Source organism: Lepus europaeus, chromosome 22, assembly GCF_033115175.1.
Source record: "Lepus europaeus isolate LE1 chromosome 22, mLepTim1.pri, whole genome shotgun sequence".
NCBI lineage: Eukaryota > Metazoa > Chordata > Mammalia > Lagomorpha > Leporidae > Lepus > Lepus europaeus.
In genome coordinates, this window is record NC_084848.1 from 10,383,873 (window position 1) to 10,401,715 (window position 17,843).

The 17,843-nt window shown below is 45.1% G+C and overlaps 1 protein-coding gene across 3 annotated transcripts in view; it reads left to right on the forward strand.

Moving 5' to 3' along the window:
- Positions 1–17,843, forward strand: part of TRIP11 (thyroid hormone receptor interactor 11) — an 82,394-nt gene that overhangs the window by 16,495 nt on the left and 48,056 nt on the right. For all 3 annotated transcript variants that reach the window (XM_062181751.1, XM_062181752.1, XM_062181753.1), the window contains exons 6-11: positions 2,672–2,837; positions 3,110–3,472; positions 8,061–8,101; positions 9,330–9,416; positions 13,382–13,588; positions 14,494–17,505. In XM_062181751.1, the coding sequence (XP_062037735.1) occupies positions 2,672–2,837; positions 3,110–3,472; positions 8,061–8,101; positions 9,330–9,416; positions 13,382–13,588; positions 14,494–17,505 (3,876 nt within the window). The remainder of the gene's footprint in view (positions 1–2,671; positions 2,838–3,109; positions 3,473–8,060; positions 8,102–9,329; positions 9,417–13,381; positions 13,589–14,493; positions 17,506–17,843) is intronic.

Genomic DNA, 17,843 nt, shown 5'->3' on the forward strand with positions numbered 1-17,843 from the left:
GTGAATCAGTGGTGGGAGGTGTGCGTGTATCTGTCTGCCTTTCAAATAAAATAAATACGTCTTAAATAGAATAAAATAAAAGCATAAAAGACAGGCATCTTGCCTAGTGGTTAGGATGCTCATGTCCCGTATTGAAGTCCCTGGTTCCATACCCAACTCCTGTTCTGCTCCAGCTTCCTGTTACTGGGGATCTTGAGTGACAGTGGTGGTGGCTCAGGTGGCTGGGCTCCTGCCTGTTGTGTGGGAGATCTGGATTGACTTCCCAGCTCCTGGTTTCAGCCCAGGACAGCCCAGTACTGGCATCTGGGGCTTGAATCAGCAAATGGGAGCTCACTCTTTCTGTCCCTCTGCCTCTCAGATAAATGAATAACAGTGTGAAGAAGGAAAAAAAAATGTCTAAGTAAGTCTCGGTTTTAAAAATTATTATATAGAAAATGATATTCCTTTTTTACTGTCTTGTATGTCTCCATAAAATCTTTTGGTTTTGAATGTTTTTTATCAGTGATTTGTATTTTTCATGAGTTTCTGCACTCTACTATGTAATGTTGTAAAACTGTCATTTTTAGGACAGTTCCAAGGTGGCTAAAGTTTCAAAGTTTAGGGTTAAATAAAATGCTTGTATTGTTCACTGTAAATTATTTTATCTTGGTGGGGCTTTTTGTCAGTTACTGTTTTTTTCGGGCCTTAATTACACATACTTACGACAATGTGTTGTTTTTAGTGTGTTAAATGCTGTCAGAATCAGAATTTTTAACTTTTCCAGTTGTTGCAATACAAGTGGGATTGGTTCTATAGTCAGAGCTGGGTTTGAATCCTGGCTGTACTGCTTTCTGAGCAAGTTACTTAACCTTTCTAGACCTCTGTTTTATTATTAATAAAGTAGTGTTGTAATACCTAGATTGCAGGAATATTTTGAGATTTAAGTGTAAAACTTTTAGCCAAGTACTGGCACCCAAGAATAACTTCGACTTCCCTTCTTAGGAACTAGAAACTAGAAAAATTTTTAGATTAGGATTCTTGGTTATAAACCACAAAACCATCTCTAGCTAAATAAAGCCAAAGATTTACCAGAAGGACCGGGGTGGTTCATCCACAGAATTAAAGAAAGAGTTGGGCCAGCGCTGTGGTGTCATAGTCTTGAGTCTCCACCTGCGGCACTGGCATCCCCTATGGACAGGGGTTCATGTCCTGGCTGCTCTTCTTCCAATCCAGCTCTCTGCTGTGGCCTGGGAAAGCGGTGGAAGATGGCCCAGGTCCTTGGGCCCCTGCATTCGCATGGAAGACCTGGTGAAAGCTCTTGGCTCTTGGTTTTAGATCAGCCCAGCTTCTGCTCTCAAATGAATAATAAAATCTTTAAAAAAAAAAAAAAGAAAAAGTTGAGCATTCTGGCTTGTAGAAGGACAGGAGCAAGAGCAGCATCAGAAATCTATATGGGCAGAGGCTTTTTTTTTTTTAGTATTTATTTCAATGGCAGAGTTACAGAGAGAGATGGACATGTACACACATGCACACATGCACACATGCACACATAAACCCAAAGACAGAGAGAAAGATCGCCCATCTGCTGGTTCACTCCCCAAATGGCCACAATGGCTGGGGCTGGGCCAGGCCAAAACCAGGGGCCAGGAGCTTCATCTGGTCTCACACCTGGGTGCAGGGACCCACGCACTTGGGCCATCTTCTGCTTCTTTCCCAGGCGCATTAGTAGGGAACTGGAGCCAAAGCAGAACAGCTGGGACTTGAATCGGTGCTCATATGGGTTGCCGGTGTAGCAGGCGGCTTAACCTGCTGTGCCACAATGTCCCAGGGGCAGACTCTTAAGTGTGCAGTTTCCTGTCCAGCTCATTGCCCTTTTAAAGGGACTCTGCTCAAGAGGCATTTGCCTGGAGGAGACACTGATGGTATCAACATGGGGGCAAGAATCTTGGTTTCCAGATTGGAAATCCCATCAGACTGGTGGGGGGAAAGCTCAGAGGATAGGGGTAGTAGGACAAGTACAGACCAGCCAGAGCACTGATACTGGCGTTGGTGCTCTGTTACTAGGAGCGGAGAACTTCATGGTCACAGATTCCAAGGAAATTATATTTTTGTTCATCTTTCATTTCAGTGTTTTCTTGCTGATATTCCCCGATTAAAAGTAAAACAACTGTTTCTAAAGCCTAAGAAAGGAAAAGGTGGAATCTCTGAGCGTTGTCCTGATTTGGGAGACTATATTTAAATTAATTTCAGCCTTAGCATGTTCAGAAAATTACTTTTTTTTTTTTAAAGATTTTATTTATTTATTTGAGAGGTAGAGTTACAGTGAGAGGGAGAGACAGAGAGAAAGGTCTTCCTTCCATTGGTTCACCCCCCAAATGGCCGCAATGGCCGGAGCTACACTGATCAGGAGCCAGGAGCTTCTTCCTGGTCTCCCATGTCAGTGCAGGGGCCCAAGCACTTGGGCCATCCTCCACTGCCTTCCCAGGCCACAGCAGAGAGCTGGACTGGAAGAGGAGCAACCGGGACTAGAACCGCCGCCATATGGGATGCCAGCACTGCAGGTGGAGGATTAACCTAGTGTGCCATGGCACCAGCCCCTCAGAGAATTACTTTTAATAGAGACTTTTAGACAGCAGTGAGTTAGGTTAACTTATTGATAATAAGTGTATTCATAACTTGATTTTTTTTTAAGGAACTTAAACAAAACCGAAGTCAGGAAATTGATGACCATCAGCATGAAATGTCAGTATTGCAGAATGCTCATCAGCAGAAACTGACTGAGATAACTCGTCGGCATCGAGAGGAACTGAGCGACTATGAAGAGCGAATTGAAGAACTTGAAAAGCTGTTGGAGCAAGGTTATTAGTTTTATTAATTTGACATGTAGGTACAGGGGCCTAAGCACTTGGGCCATCTTCTGCTGCTTTCTCAGGCCATAGCAGAGAGCTGGATCAGAAGTGGAGCAGTTGGGACTTTTTGTTTATTTAAAAATACCTTTTCTACCATTTTAACTATCCTCTTTAAGCTTTCCAAATTGTGAACTCTCATAAATCTCTTAGTTAAGTATTGCAAGCTGCTTATAGCTTGGTGCTTGATATTTGACATCCTTGATTTTATGTTTGTGTTCTAGGTGGCTCAGGAGTTACAACAGCGGATCATTCTAAAGTCTCAGAATTGCAAAAGTCTGTTCAAGTTCTGCAGACTGAAAAAGTGGAGTCTACTAGAAGAATCAAGGAACTTGAGGAGGAAATAAAAGACATAAGTCAAAGGTTATCTTCTGCAGAAAATGACAGGGATGTTTTGAAGAGAGAACACGAACAGCTAAATGTGGAAAAGAGACCAATGATTGAAGAATGTGACAACTTGAAACTGGAGTGTAGTGAATTGCAGGCGTACGCTGTGAAGCAGGGTGACACTGTGGCAGGAAAGGAAGCAGTTCTTGCGCAGAGTCCCGCGACGGAAGAGGTGCTCAGGCTGCAGCAAGCCCTGTCTGGTATACACTGTTTGGAACTTATTTCCAGTTGGCCTTTCGTTGCGTACTAGTTGTTTTAGGGACAGACGCTCAAGAACTGCATACTTCGTGGAATGAAGTAGTAATGAAAACGACTGTAATTTGGGTAGAATTGCTTGGTGTGGAATCAGTGCTGTAGTTCCTAGATTGACAGTAGGGACTTTCTACTAAAAGGGGTTAAGTATCAGCTAGGTGTCTCTCAGCTTCCCTTCCTTGTCCTTTTAAGTATTTACACGGAACTCATTGAGGAGACCATGAAGGTTTCTGGGAAATGTTTATGTACCTAGACTTTACTGAGGGTGTGGAGTATAGACCTGGTTTTTTGTTGTTGTTGTTTGTTTTTTCTTAAAGATTTATTTATTTGAAAGTTACAGAGAGGGGGAGGCAGAGAGAGAGAAAGGTCTTTCATCATTCACTCCCCTAAATAGCTGCAATGGCCTGGGCTGGGCCAGACTAAAGCCAGGAACTTCATTCAGGTCTCCCATGTGGGTGGAGGGGCCTAAGAACGCATGGGCCATCTTCTACTGCTTTCCCAGGCACATTGGCAGGGAGCTGGATCAGAAGTGGAGCAGCCGGGGCTCGAGCCTACACCCATATGGGACGTCGGTGCTGTAGGCAGTGGCTTTATCCACTCTGACCCAGCGCCAGCCCCATGTTTGTTTTCATCTATACAGATTTCAGCACGTTCCGATTCCTCAAGGCCCAGACCCTTCATTAGGGAACGTAGCCTGCCTTCTTCAGACACTGTTGCCTCTGGACGTGATGTCCCGAATTGAAGCCAGAGCCCAAGTGGTGAGAACCGTGGGCCATCCTTTGTTGCCCATGCTCCAGATGATGGCTAGTTACTCTTGCAGTATTTTGTTCTGAGAAAAATGAGCATTAAACACAATGGGCCAGACACCAGTATTCATTCATGCCAGGAAAACACGGGGGAGCGCTTCACCTCAAAAGATGTATTTTTATTTTGTCCTTTGTCTTCTTCTCACAGTATAAATTCTCACATTGTAAACCTGAATCATTCGTTCCTCCTCTGGAGGTTGCCAGGCCTGGTGCGCTTTTAACTCCCCACATTAACTCGCCCAGTGGTTTATCAGGAGCTCCTGATAGGGATGGCCAACTCACTGCACACTGCATGGGCTCTGCAGCCAGAGTCAGGTCCCAAGTCAAGCCAGTGTGCCCTCCCCCTCTTTCCCTGCCGTGGCGTGGGTGGTGTTTACCAGGCTCACAGAGCTAAGTTAGAAGTTACCACCAGCAAGCCCTGCGGTTTCTGTTTCCTCCGGTTCAGTGACGTCGATTCTGTCCCAGAGTGCTCCAGGGTGTCACAGGCACATCAGTCCAGGTGAGCTGCCAGGGCAGCAAAGCGAGGCCATGCAGTGGGCCCTGGCGCCTTCGATGGCTTCAGTTGAAGTAACTGCGCTCTTGTTTGCTGACCAGTGTCCATTTGTCGTTCGGAGTGATCTGTGTGGTTTATTGGAAAAAGCACACCTGCTGCCCTCGTCCTTTCCTTCTGTCCAGTGCCGCAGCATTACTTCACTTGTGCTTTGCCTGTGCCGACTGTGGCCGTCTCATAGTGGAGAAGAATGGAACGTAACTGGCTGAACCCCGCTGTGTCCCTAGCTGGCTGATCGTGAGCAAGTGTCTTGGTTTCGGTGGTTGTGTGTGCGTGTGTGTCTGCAGGGTTTAGGTGATAGTGCCTGCCTCTACTTGTGATAAGATTGAGGATATGTGAGTTTCTACCTTTAAGGTTCTATTTAGAACAGTGTCTGGCCCATACTACGCGTTGTAAATCTTGTATTCTCTTTGATTCCTTCAGTCTCTATTTTTTTTTTTTTTTTCATTCAACAGCAGAGAAAGTGTTGAGAAATGCAGAGCTGGCTAATCCCTGCCCTTGGTGCTTGTTGCACCCTGTGAACTCCCCACTGCCCAGAAAATGTCCGTCACGATCGGATCCCTCTCTGCCCTCAGTGTCAGCGCTCATCATTCTTCCCAGTTCGAGCTGTAGCCATCTGTAGCTCCCTGGATCAGCCGTACTGTCTCTTAGTGCTGGTGCCTTGCATGTGCTCTTTTCTCTATATGGAGTGTCTGCTTCTTTCAGCCAACACTTAGTATACAGGAGCACTTCAGAGAGTTCATGGAATATGGAAGACAGATTAATTTTGGTAAAAATAAATTTTTAAATCCATGTATAGCTTCCTCATAATTCACTTTAAAAAAAAGATATTTTTATTTATTTGAAAGGCAGAGTCACGTGCAGAGAGGGAGAGACAGAGAAAGATTTCTTCTATCTGCTGTCGCACTCCCCAGACGGCTGCAATGGCCTGAACTGGGCCAGGCTGAAGCAAGGAGCCTGGAATTCCATCCAGGTCTCCCACATGGGTGCAGAGGCCTAACCACTTGGCCATCTTCCCAGAAGGCCCAGGCACATCAGCAGGGAGTTAGATTGGAAATGGAGCAACCAGGACTTGAACCTACATGGGATGCTGGCATCACAGAGGGCAGCTTAATCCACTCAACCACAGTGCTCGCCCTTCATAATTCACTTTTTTTTTAAAGATTTATTTTATTTATTTGAAAGAATGTTACAGAAGGAAAGATACAGAGAGAGAGAGATCTTCTGTCTTCCAAATGGCCACAACAGCCAGGACTTGGCCAGGCAGAAGCCAGGAACCAAGAGCTTCATCATGTCTCACACAAGGGTGCAGGGGCCCCCAAAGACTTAGGCCACATCATCTACTGCTTTCCTAGGCGTATTAGCAGGGAGGTGGTTCAGAAGTGGAGCAGCAGGGACTCGAACTGGCCTCCATGTAGGATGCCAGGCTTACAGGTGGGGTGGCAGTTTAACCCATTGTACCACAATATAATAAAATATATAAATAAAAATTAATATAAATTAAAATATACATATATGTGTATATATAATGATAATACTACATATGTGTATATGTATACATATGTGTATATATGTATGTATATGTATACATATATGTGTATATATGTATGTATGTATGTATTTGAAAGAGTTACAGAAAAGGTGAGCCAGAGGCTCAGAGAGAGAGATCCTCCATTAGCTTTTTCATTCCACAAATGGCCACAACAGCTAGGGCCAGGCCAGGCCAAAGCCAGGAGCCAAGAGCTTCATCCAGGTCTCCCATGTGGAAGCAGGGGCCCAAGGACTTGGGCCATCTTCCACTCCTTCCCTGGGTGCATTAGCAGGAAGCTGGATCAGTAGTGGAGCAGCCGGGACTCAAATCTGCCCATATGGGATGCTGGCGCTGTAGGCAGAGGCTTAACTTTTTATGCCACAGCACTGGCCCCCATAATTCACTTTTTTTAACCCAGAAACATTTTATTTGAAGTATACAAATTTTCTGCATTCCAAAAAACAATTCACTTTTTTTAAAACAAAAAACCTCTATAGTACATTCCTTTTTTTTTTTTTTTTATAAGATTATTTATTTGAAAGAGTAACACAGAGAGAGGAGAGGCGGGGGTGGGGGGATGGTCTTCCATCCAATGGTTCACTCCCCAATTGGCCACATGGCTGGAGCTGTGCCGATGCAAAGCCAGGAGCCAGGAGCTTCTTCCAGGTCTCCCATGTGGGTGCAGGGGCCCAAGGACTTGGGCCATCTTCTACTGCTTTCCCAGGTCACAGCAGAGAGCTGGATCAGAAGTGGAGCAGCCTAGTCTCAAACTCACACCCATATGGGATGCCGATGCTTTAGGTCAGGGCGTTAACCGGCTGCACCACAGCGCGGCCCCAACCATTCACTTTTTAATGAACCTTTCTGTGGCTTCAGTGCACATACTACCTCCACTGGGCGCTAGGTAGCACTGCCATCTCCCAGCCATCTTTCTCCCCCTCTGGATTCGGGGTTCACTGGTTTGCCTCCTGTCACCTAGTATTTGGTGCACCACACTGGATCGTCCTCACGGGTTTATTTTTCCCCCTCTGATTTGTCAGCTCTTTGAGAAGAAGAGCTACGTCTTTCATCTTGTAGTCTGACAACCAGCCTCTTAGCAAATGCTCAGCATTTCCTGAATGAACGTTAATGAATTACTTCCTCTTCCAGATCCTCTTCTGTTTATGGATCTGTTGATAAAGCCAGACTAAATGGTCCTTTTGTCAGCAGTCCTGTCAAAAGATAACTGAGATTATTGTATTATTGTGATACAAATGTACATTTTTTTACTTGTAGGTTTTTCCTTTTTCCTTAGACCTTTTACTTTGCTACCCAACTAATCAACTGATTTTGAAAGAGTTGTTAGTGTCTTTATCAAGGAAATAACTTCATGACTCATCCAGTGTGCAGTTGTAATTGTTTCTTCTATCTTTCCACAGAATTGGATTTTAACATGTTTTTTTACTGGCATTTATATTATGATTTCTTTGATGTAGCCAAAATTAAAATATGAGCAAAAAAAAAAGTTATACTTCAAACTGTCAGTGCTTGTTAATTGTGCTTATAAACACATTTTCTTTTCATTGAGTTGGCCTTTTGAGTTTAATATAGTAGGTAATTATTGTTATTCGGTGTAATTTTAATGTTAAATTCATTTATTGTTTTTACAGATGCTGAAAATGAAATTAAAAGACTGACTAATTTAAACCAGGTAAATTGATAAGTGAAAAAGCTTTTGTTGGTTTACTAAGAAAAAGTATTTTTGTTTATTATACTTGCAGTTTTATTTTCTCTTTTTTTTGCAAATTCATTTGAACTTACTCTAAGAACTTTGGTCTCAACAATGTTACATTTGCTGATTAATAACAGAAACAAACATTTTAAAAAGATTTACTTATTTATTTGAAAGGCAGAACAACAGAGAGGTCTTTCATCAGTGGTTCACTCCCCAAATGGCCACAACAGCCAAGTCTGGGCCATGCCGAAGCCAGGAACTCCATCCTGGTCTCCCACATGGGTGGCAGGGTCCCCGCTCTTGGGTCATCTTCTGGTACATCCCTAGGCTCTATTTGCAGGAAGCTGGATCATAAGCTAAATAGCCAGGACTGAAACCAGCACTCCAGTATGGGATGCCCGCGTCACAAGTGACAGCGAAACTCACTGTCCCACAACACTGGCACCAGAAACAAACCTTCTGTGGGATAAATGGACATAATTTTAAAAGTTGCATAATTGAAAAATGCAGGTATAAGTCTTTTTTTTTTTTTTTTAAGATTTATTTATTTATTTGAAAGAGTTACACAGAGAGAGGAGAGGCAGAGAGAGAGAGAGAAGTCTTCCATCTGATGGTTCATTCCCTAATTGACCGCAACGGCTGGAGTTGCACCAATCCGAACCCAGGAGCTTCTTGCGGGTCTCCCACACGGGTGCAGGGGCCCAAGGACTTGGGCCATCCTCCACTGCTTTCCCAGACCATAGCAGAGAGCTGGATTGGAAGTGGAGCAGTTGGGTCTCGAACCGGCGCCCACATGGGATGCCAGCACTTCAGGCCAGGGCATTAACCCACTGGGCCACAACGCCGGCCCCAGATATAAGTTTTTGAAGATTGCTTTGACAAATGTTACATGTGTAAAGATGATAGAAACAGGTCCTGTAGCAAAGCAAGGAACATGATTTAATTTTCCTTCATAAATTTTGGGAGTTGTTTCTCTCTGATAATTCAAGTTGTTTTTCAAATACATTTTATATATTTTTCAAATATAATAAGTCCTCCGTAAGAATGTCCGCAATAGCTTTAGATGGGCCAGTGCTGTTGCATTTTTATAATTTCTACATACCACTAAAGAAATACTGAGTAGATAATTGTATGACTGGTCTGCTTTTTTTTGTGAACTGGGGACTTTGTGTTACCTGAAAACATTGCTGTGACATTTTTGTAGGATAGCAGTCTCACTGATGATAATCTGAAACTTAAAATGGAAGTGCAAGTTTTAGAAAAAGAGAAGTCATTACTGAATCAAGAAAAGGTGAGTGCTGTGACAGTGGGCACAGAGCTGGCGTGGTGTGTGTGTTACAGTTCACGGCTAAGGGCACGGAGCTGGCGTGGTGTGTGTGTTACAGTTCACGGCTAAAGGCACGGAGCTGGCGTGGTGTGTGTGTTACAGTTCACGGCTAAGGGCACGGAGCTGACATGATGTGTGTGTTGCAGTTCACGGCTAAGGGCACGGAGCTGGCGTGGTGTGTGTGTTACAGTTCACGGCTAAGGGCACGGAGCTGGCGTGGTGTGTGTGTTACAGTTCACGGCTAAGGGCACGGAGCTGGCGTGGTGTGTGTGTTACAGTTCACGGCTCAGGGCACGGAGCTGGCGTGATGTGTGTGTTACAGTTCACGGCTAAGGGCACGGAGCTGACGTGATGTGTGTGTTGCAGTTCACGGCTAAGGGCACGGAGCTGGCGTGGTGTGTGTGTTACAGTTCACGGCTAAGGGCACGGAGCTGACATGATGTGTGTGTTACAGTTCACGGCTCAGGGCACGGAGCTGGCGTGATGTGTGTGTTACAGTTCACGGCTAAGGGCACGGAGCTGACATGGTGTGTGTGTTACAGTTCACGGCTAAGGGCACGGAGCTGGCGTGATGTGTGTGTTGCAGTTCACGGCTAAGGGCACGGAGCTGGCGTGATGTGTGTGTTACAGTTCACGGCTAAGGGCACGGAGCTGACGTGATGTGTGTGTTGCAGTTCACAGCTAAGGGCCAGTTTCCAGCACATGGAATGCTGGTGGATAAAGCTGATCTCATCGATGCTGTCATGCCAAGTTGTAGTACCTGGGCAGGGTTCACGTTTAGAGATAAGGTAGAAGGCACGCAGCTGTGAGCAGAGAAGAGAGGGGAAGGCCCTGTGTAGGTTTCCAGAGGAGTCCAGACAGCAGCGGCAAACAGGTGGGTCGGGAGGTCTGTTGTGTGTGCTGCTTACGTGCCCCAGAGCGTGTCTCGGGGTGGATAGGAACTTCAGTGGCCAGGGGTCAAGAGGGACAGTTTGTGTCGTAGAAATAGGACCTTTTTGTGTGTATCGGTACAGCGTTGGGTACAGGAAGAGGTGCTTTTATGTTTGTTAGCACTTGAGGATAGTGCCTTGGCTAAGACAGGTGGTTAAACCTAGGACACTTCTAGCTTATATAGCTAAAGTCCAGTGTTTTAGCACAGTATAAAGTTTTAAAGTAATACATTTATTGATGGATGAATTAGTAATAAGTAAATGCTGACAAACTTGAGACAGTGCAGGTGGTAGAGTGGCTTCACTCCTCTGTTCCTGGGCCTTTTTCCCAGTCAGTCTCTTACCAATTTCTGATGCAGCTTTCTACACTCTGTCTGTGCTAGTACAATTATATAGATAAATAGCTTTCAAAATACCATATTTACTGTTCTTACATACCTTAACATTGTATTTTCAATACACACTGTTTCTTCAAAGGACTATTAGCATTTAAGTGGGTAAATTCTCAGTTATGTGCACTGCCCTAAGCATTGTGGATTTTTTTTAAAAGATTTATTCTATTTATTTGAGAGACAGAGAGGTCCTCCATCTATTGGTTCACTCCCCAGATGACCATAATGGCCGGAGCTGAGCTGATCTGAAGCCAGGAGCTTCTTCCAGGTCTCTCACATGGGTGCAGGGGCCCAAGGACTTGGGCCATCTTCCACTGCTTTCCCAGGCCATAGCAGAGAACTGGATAGGAAGTGGAGCAGCTGGGACTTGAACCAGCACCCATATGGGATGCTGGTGCTGCAGACTGGGACTTTAGCCTGCTGTGGGTCATTTTTCATTACCATATAGTACACATCTCCTGCATTCTGTTTCTGCTCCTGCTGCATTGTGTTCTTTGTCTTCCTGGGGTAGGCATATTTGATAGTTTTTCCCTGCACCTGTCTAGTAGGGCCGATAAGATTTTCGTGTTATTTTTGGCTTTGTGAGTTGAGAGTCCATTGTAGCTGCTCCCTGAGTCATGTTTCCCTGCTTCTGCTTATGGATCTCAGAACGCCCAGAGAACCTGCAGGACCGTGTGTGCTCTTAAGGTTCACCAGAAAAGACGCTGGTGCTCCTGAATGAACAGATAACTTTAGAAAGATATAATTCCATCTTGTTTGCTTATTTATTTTTGTTCCTTTAAAAGATTTTTTATTTTATCCGAAAGGCACAGTTACAGAGAGAGAGAGAGAAAGAAAATATCCTATCCACTGGTTCATTCCCTAGAGGGCCGCAGCTTGGGCCAGTGCTGGCCCAGACCGGAGCCAGGAGCCAGGAGCTTCTTTGTTCTCCTGCATGAGTGCAGGGTCCCAAACACTTGGCCATCTTCCACTGCTTTTCCAGGCACATTAACAGGGAGCTGGATCGAAAGTGGAGCAGTTGGGACTCAAACTGGTGGCTATGTGGGATGCAGGCGCTGCAGGCGGCGGCTTTACCCACTATGTGACAACACTGGCTCCAGTCTTTCTTATTTTTAAAGCAGTTTCTCTCTGAGTTGTAGTTCAGAATAAGCGTTTGAACTGGAGGGGAATGAATTGTGATGTGGACCTTCTAATACAGCAGTTATTAGTCTCCTTTATTAGGTATATTTAGGCTCTTCGAAGGAATTTGATATTCTTGTTGCTTGGAAGTAGATTCCATAGAAGTTCAATGTTTAAATATCTATGAATAAAAGAAGGCTTTATAGCTATATATTTTCTATTACAAACATCATAACATAATCAGAGGTTAAAATAATGTGGAAGCACAGCAAATTGTCCTGCTTCTGGGTTTTTGGAAAAAGCATTAAATACCTAGTAATAGACTATAAAATGTGTGTATGTGTCTTTAGGAATACCAGGTTTGAGAGAGGGAAACCTAGTCTGCTGAGGTTAAAAGGGAAGGGAAGAAGGAGGGGTACCTTCCTGGGTCAAGAAGGGGTTCCATGTTCTGATAAAAACAAGTAATAGGGGTATTCCATTAATGAGAGAAGAAGCTTTTTTTGTTGTTTGTTTGTTTGATTTGAAAGGAGGAGTTACAGAAAGGGAGAGGCAGAGAGAGATCTTCCATTCACTCCCCAAGTAGCTGCAATGGCCCAGACTGGGCCAGATAGAAACCAGGAGCTTCATTCGGATCTCCCACGTGGGTGCAGGGGCCCAGTCACTTGGGCCACCCTCCATTGCTTTCCCAGGCGCATTAACAAGAGTCGGATTGGAAGTGGAGCAGCCAGGACTCGAACTGGTGCTCATATGGGAGCCAGCACTGCAGGTGGCAGCTTAACCCACTACACCACAGCGCCAGCCCCCGACCTGTTATGTTTTGATTAAGATAGGACTATAGAGTGAATTAGTAGTGATTTTATGCGTTTTTATTTAGTCTGTGGCTATTGGTGACTGAATGTTACAGAATGGAAGTGAAGACAATTGGAAGACTTGGGACATTTTGAAAGCTGTGTGGTTGGCAATGGAGAGAGAATAAGGGAAGCAGCAGTGAGAGGTTAGAGCAGACCCAGTTGGAAAGGTTCTTGTCTAAGGAAGAAGTTGGTGAGGCAGAAGCCCCCAATTTTTAAATTTATTTGAAAGGCAGAGACATGGAGTGGGACAAGAGGGGGGTTATCTCTCATGCTCTGGTTTACTTCCCAAATACCTGCAGCAGTCAGGGTTGGGCCAGGCAGAAGCCAGCAGGGTGTGTGTTAGCAGGAGACCAGAAATGCGAGCGGAGCCGGTGCTGGTGCAGGCGTGGGTCTGAACTGCCCCACTTGGCATCGTATCTACAGCTGTGCAGCTGCAGCTGTTTCATTGAAGCTGCAAATTCAATTGCACGTGACTGAAGGCTGTGATTCGTTGAATTTTGAGGTATCATCATTGAGGTATTGTTGAATGATGTTTCCAGTAGTCTCCCCAGTTGTGTGTGTCTGTGTGTGTGTTTATTTTAATCTTTTGGCGTCTCTTCTCCAGTTATGTTTTTTGTTCTTCCCCTTCATCATTTAAGGAGGAACTTCAGAAATCACTTGTAAAATTAAATAATGAATATGAAGTCATTAAAAACACAGACATGAGAAATTTGGATTCAGAATTACATGACTTAAGACGTAATTTGGAGGCAAAGGAACAAGAACTCAATCAGAGTATTAATGAAAAGGAAATACTAATGGCTGAGTTGGAAGAACTGGACAAACAGAATCAAGAGGCTACAAAGGTTAGACTATTAAGATAGTGACGTGGCACTTTCTGTTCAGGAGACTGAACATTGGATTGACATGTAAAAATAATGGGTACAATTTAGTTTTGTGATTTAATATTTTAGTTCATAGAGATTGGCACTTTTTTCATAAAATGTTGGATAGTTAAACATTTTGTCTTTGCAGGCCATATATTCTCAGTTGCAGCTACTCAACCCTGCTTTTTAGATATGTAAACAAATCTACATGGCTGGCCATGTTTCAATAAAACTTTATTTACAAAAGAGACAGTAGGCCTGATCTGACCCATGGTTTGTTAACTCCTGCAGTAATGTCTCAGAGTTGAGAATACACAACTTAATGGTTTACCATCTTTTTTTTTTTTTGCTTTAAAAATTTATTTATTCATTTATTTTGAAAGAGTTATATAGAGAGAAGGCAAGACAGAGAGACAGCCAGCTTCCATCCATTGGGTCACTGCCCAGGTGGCTGCAACAGCCAGTGCTGGGCCATACCCAAACCAGGAGTTTCATCCAGGTCTCCCATGAGGGTGCCAGGGGCCCAAACACTTAGGCCATCGTCTGCTGCCTTCCTAGGCCATTAATAGGGAGCTGGATCCAAAGCAGAGCAGCCGGGACCTGAACTGGCACCTGTATGGGATGCCGGTGTCACAGGCAATGACTTTAATGCTACGCCACAACACCAGCCCCCCTTTTTGGTTTTAATCCTCATCTCTAAACTGGTAAGAAGGACTTGCTGTAAGTAAATAATTTTGTAGGGATGTTGGGATAGAAAAATAGTTGTTTTTAAGAAAGGTTAGATATTTCTGAGGATTCTATTATGTATGAAATCTAAAATTTGCTTTAGATACTAAAATGAGAAGATGTTGTAAATTTATCAAGCAAATTCATTTTTCTTTCAGCATGTGATTTTGATTAAAGATCAGCTGTCAAAACAACAAAATGAAGGCGACGTCATCATCAGTAAACTAAAACAAGATCTGGATGATGAAAAAAAGAGAGCTCATCAACTTGAGGATGATAAAGTGAACATTATTAGAGAGTTGGATGTGGAGAAAGAAAAGCTAATTCAGAGTGGGTGGGCACTGAATGATTTGCATTTAGCCAAGCAGAAGCTTGAGGATGAAGTAGAAGATTTAGTAGATCAGCTAAATAAGTCACAGAAAAGTAATACAAGCATCCAGAAAGAGAACCTTGAACTTAGGGAGCTTATTCGCCAAAACGAGGAGGCGCTCTCTAGAGTCAGGAATGAGTTACTTCAGTCTCTCAGTCAGGACTTCCACAGTGATCTTAGTGAGAAGCTCCCTAAAGAAAAGGAAACCGAAGCACGAAATTTACAGCAGAATCTCTCAGAAATAGAACAGCTCAATGGGAAGTTAAAGAAAGTTGCTTTTGATCTCAAAATGGAAAATGAAAAGTTGCTTTTAGCATACGAAGAGGTAAGACATCAGTTGGAAGAATCCGTTGCTGTTAACAATCAGATTTCTGTGGAAAAAGACACTGTTGTGGAGACTCTAAGAAGGGAAGAGGGGCAGGTGGAAGCGGAGTTACGTGGGGCTGAGCGGAGGCTGTTGGAAGAGGGTAGCAGGCACAAGCAGAGCGTTGAAGGACCGGGTCCCGCTGCCTTGCAGCTGGAACATGAGCGTTTAATTAAGCTCAGTCAAGAGAAAGACCTGGAAATAGCAGATCTCAAAAAGCACATTGAGCAAATGGATACCGAGCATAAAGAAACCAAGGAAATGTTGTCATCTAGTTTAGAGGAGCAGAAGCAATTGACACAACTTATAGACGAGAAAGAAAATCTTATTGAACAACTTAAAGAAAGAAGTTCTGTGCTGCAGGAGGAATTAGATAAGTACACTCAGGCCTTGAAAAGCAATGAAGTTTTAAGGCAGACGCTAGAGGAAAAGGATAGAAGTCTGGGCTCCATGAAGGAAGAGAACAATCACCTGCAGGAACAGCTGGAGCGCCTGCGGGAGCGGCAGAGCCGGGCTGCGCAGGGGGCCGAGCCGCGAGCCCCGGACGGCGCTGCCGAGCTGGAGTCAGAGGTGTCCCAGCTGACTGTCACCAAGCGCCACCTGGAAGAGGAGATCAGGCAGCACCAAAAGGTAATTGAAGATCAAAACCAGAGTGAGAGACAGCTCCTTCAGTCTCTGCAGGAGCAGAAGAAGGAAACGGAGGCGTTTAAACACCAGTACGAGCAAATGAACGCCACGCATGCGCAGCTGTTCCTAGAGAAAGATGAGGAAATCAAGACTTTGCAGAAAACAATCGAACAGATCAAAACGCAGCTGCATGAGGGACGACAGGACATGCACACCGAGAATGCTGATATTTTCCAAGAAACAAAAGTTCAGAACCTTAGTTTAGAAAATGGAAGCGAGAAGCATGATTTATCTAAAGCTGAAACAGAAAGATTAGTGAAAGGGATAAAGGAGCGAGAGCTGGAGATTAAGCTTCTCAATGAGAAGAATATATCTCTAACCAAACAGATTGATCAGCTGTCCAAGGATGAGGTTGGCAAGCTCACTCAGATCATCCAGCAGAAGGACTTGGAGATACAAGCTCTCCATGCTAGAATTTCTTCACCTTCCTACCCCCAGGACATCCTGTACCTGCAGCAGCAGCTCCAAGCGTACGCTATGGAGCGAGAGCAAGTGTTAGCTGTGCTGAGTGACAAGACAAGGGAGAACAGCCACCTGAAAACGGAGTACCACAGAATGATGGACGTAGTCGCTGCCAAAGAAGCGGCCCTCGTGAAGCTGCAGGACGAGAACAAACAGATGTCCACCAGATTTGAAAGCAGCGGCCAGGACATGTTCCGAGAAACTGTTCAGAATCTATCACGGATCATCCGCGAGAAGGACATTGAAATCGACGCACTAAGCCAGAAATGTCAGACTCTACTGACCGTCCTCCAGACGTCTGGCGCCAGCAGCGAGGCTGGCGGTGTTAACAGTAATCAGTTTGAGGAGCTTCTGCAGGAGCGTGACAAGTTAAAGCAGCAGGTGAAGAAGATGGAGGAGTGGAAGCAGCAGGTGATGACCACCGTGCAGAACATGCAGCATGAGTCGGCCCAGCTGCAGGAGGAGCTGCATCAGCTGCAGGCACAGGTGTTGGTTGACAGCGACAATAACTCTAAATTGCAAGTGGACTACACCGGCCTGATCCAGAGTTACGAGCAGAACGAAACCAAACTGAAAAACTTCGGGCAGGAGCTGGCGCAAGTGCAGCACAGCATAGGGCAGCTTTGCAACACCAAGGACCTTCTTTTAGGCAAACTTGACAGCATTTCACCCCAGCTGGCTCCTGGGCCGTCCCCGGCTCCCCAGGCAGGGGGGCCTGCTGCAGCCGGCGAGGCCGGTGGGGCCTGCGAGGCGTCTCCGCTGCTGTGGCAGGAGGTGGAGGAGCTGAGGAGGGCGCTGCAGCAGAGGGACGCGACGATCAGAACGCTGCAGGAGAACAACCACCGGCTGTCCGACTCCATCGCCGCCACCTCGGAGCAGGGGCGGAGGGAGCACGAGCAGAGCGGCTCGGAGATCAGGCAGCTGAAGGAGCGGCAGGACGCCCTGCAGAGCTTGCTCCGGGAGAAGGACCTCCTCCTGAAGGCCAAGAGCGATCAGCTGCTCTCCTCCAGCGAGGAGTTCACCAACAAAGTGAACGAGAACGAGCTCCTGCGGCAGGCCGTCACCAACCTGAAGGAGAGGACGCTGATCTTGGAGATGGACATCTCGAAACTGAAGGGAGAAAACGAGAAGATCGTGGAAGCGGCCAGGGGGAGGGAAACAGAGTACCAAGCGTTACAAGAGACTAACATGAAGTTCTCCATGATGCTGCGAGAGAAGGAGTTCGAGTGCCATTCGATGAAGGAGAAGGCTCTGGCCTTTGAGCAGCTGTTGAAAGAAAAAGAACAGGTGCGTTCTGGCTGGAGCCCTCAGGGAGAAGCTGGGAGGGAAGGAGAACTTAGTGTGGTAGTTACTTCTCGATACTCTCCTTAATAGGATTGGGAATCTGTTAACTCGGAAGTATTTATTTCAAGGTAATGTGCTTCATGCTCAATAAGTTTTCCTTCGAGGACTCTGGAAGTTTCTCCCTCAAAGTATCAGATATTTCCAGATACTTTTAGGAGTAAATTATTTCTTACTCTCTGCTAACTAGAAAAAAAGGAATTTGGTAGTAAATTAGATTTTTCTTGTAAAAAAAAAAAGATTTTTCTTCAGAAAACAAATTTTCTACAAGAGGGCATTCTTAA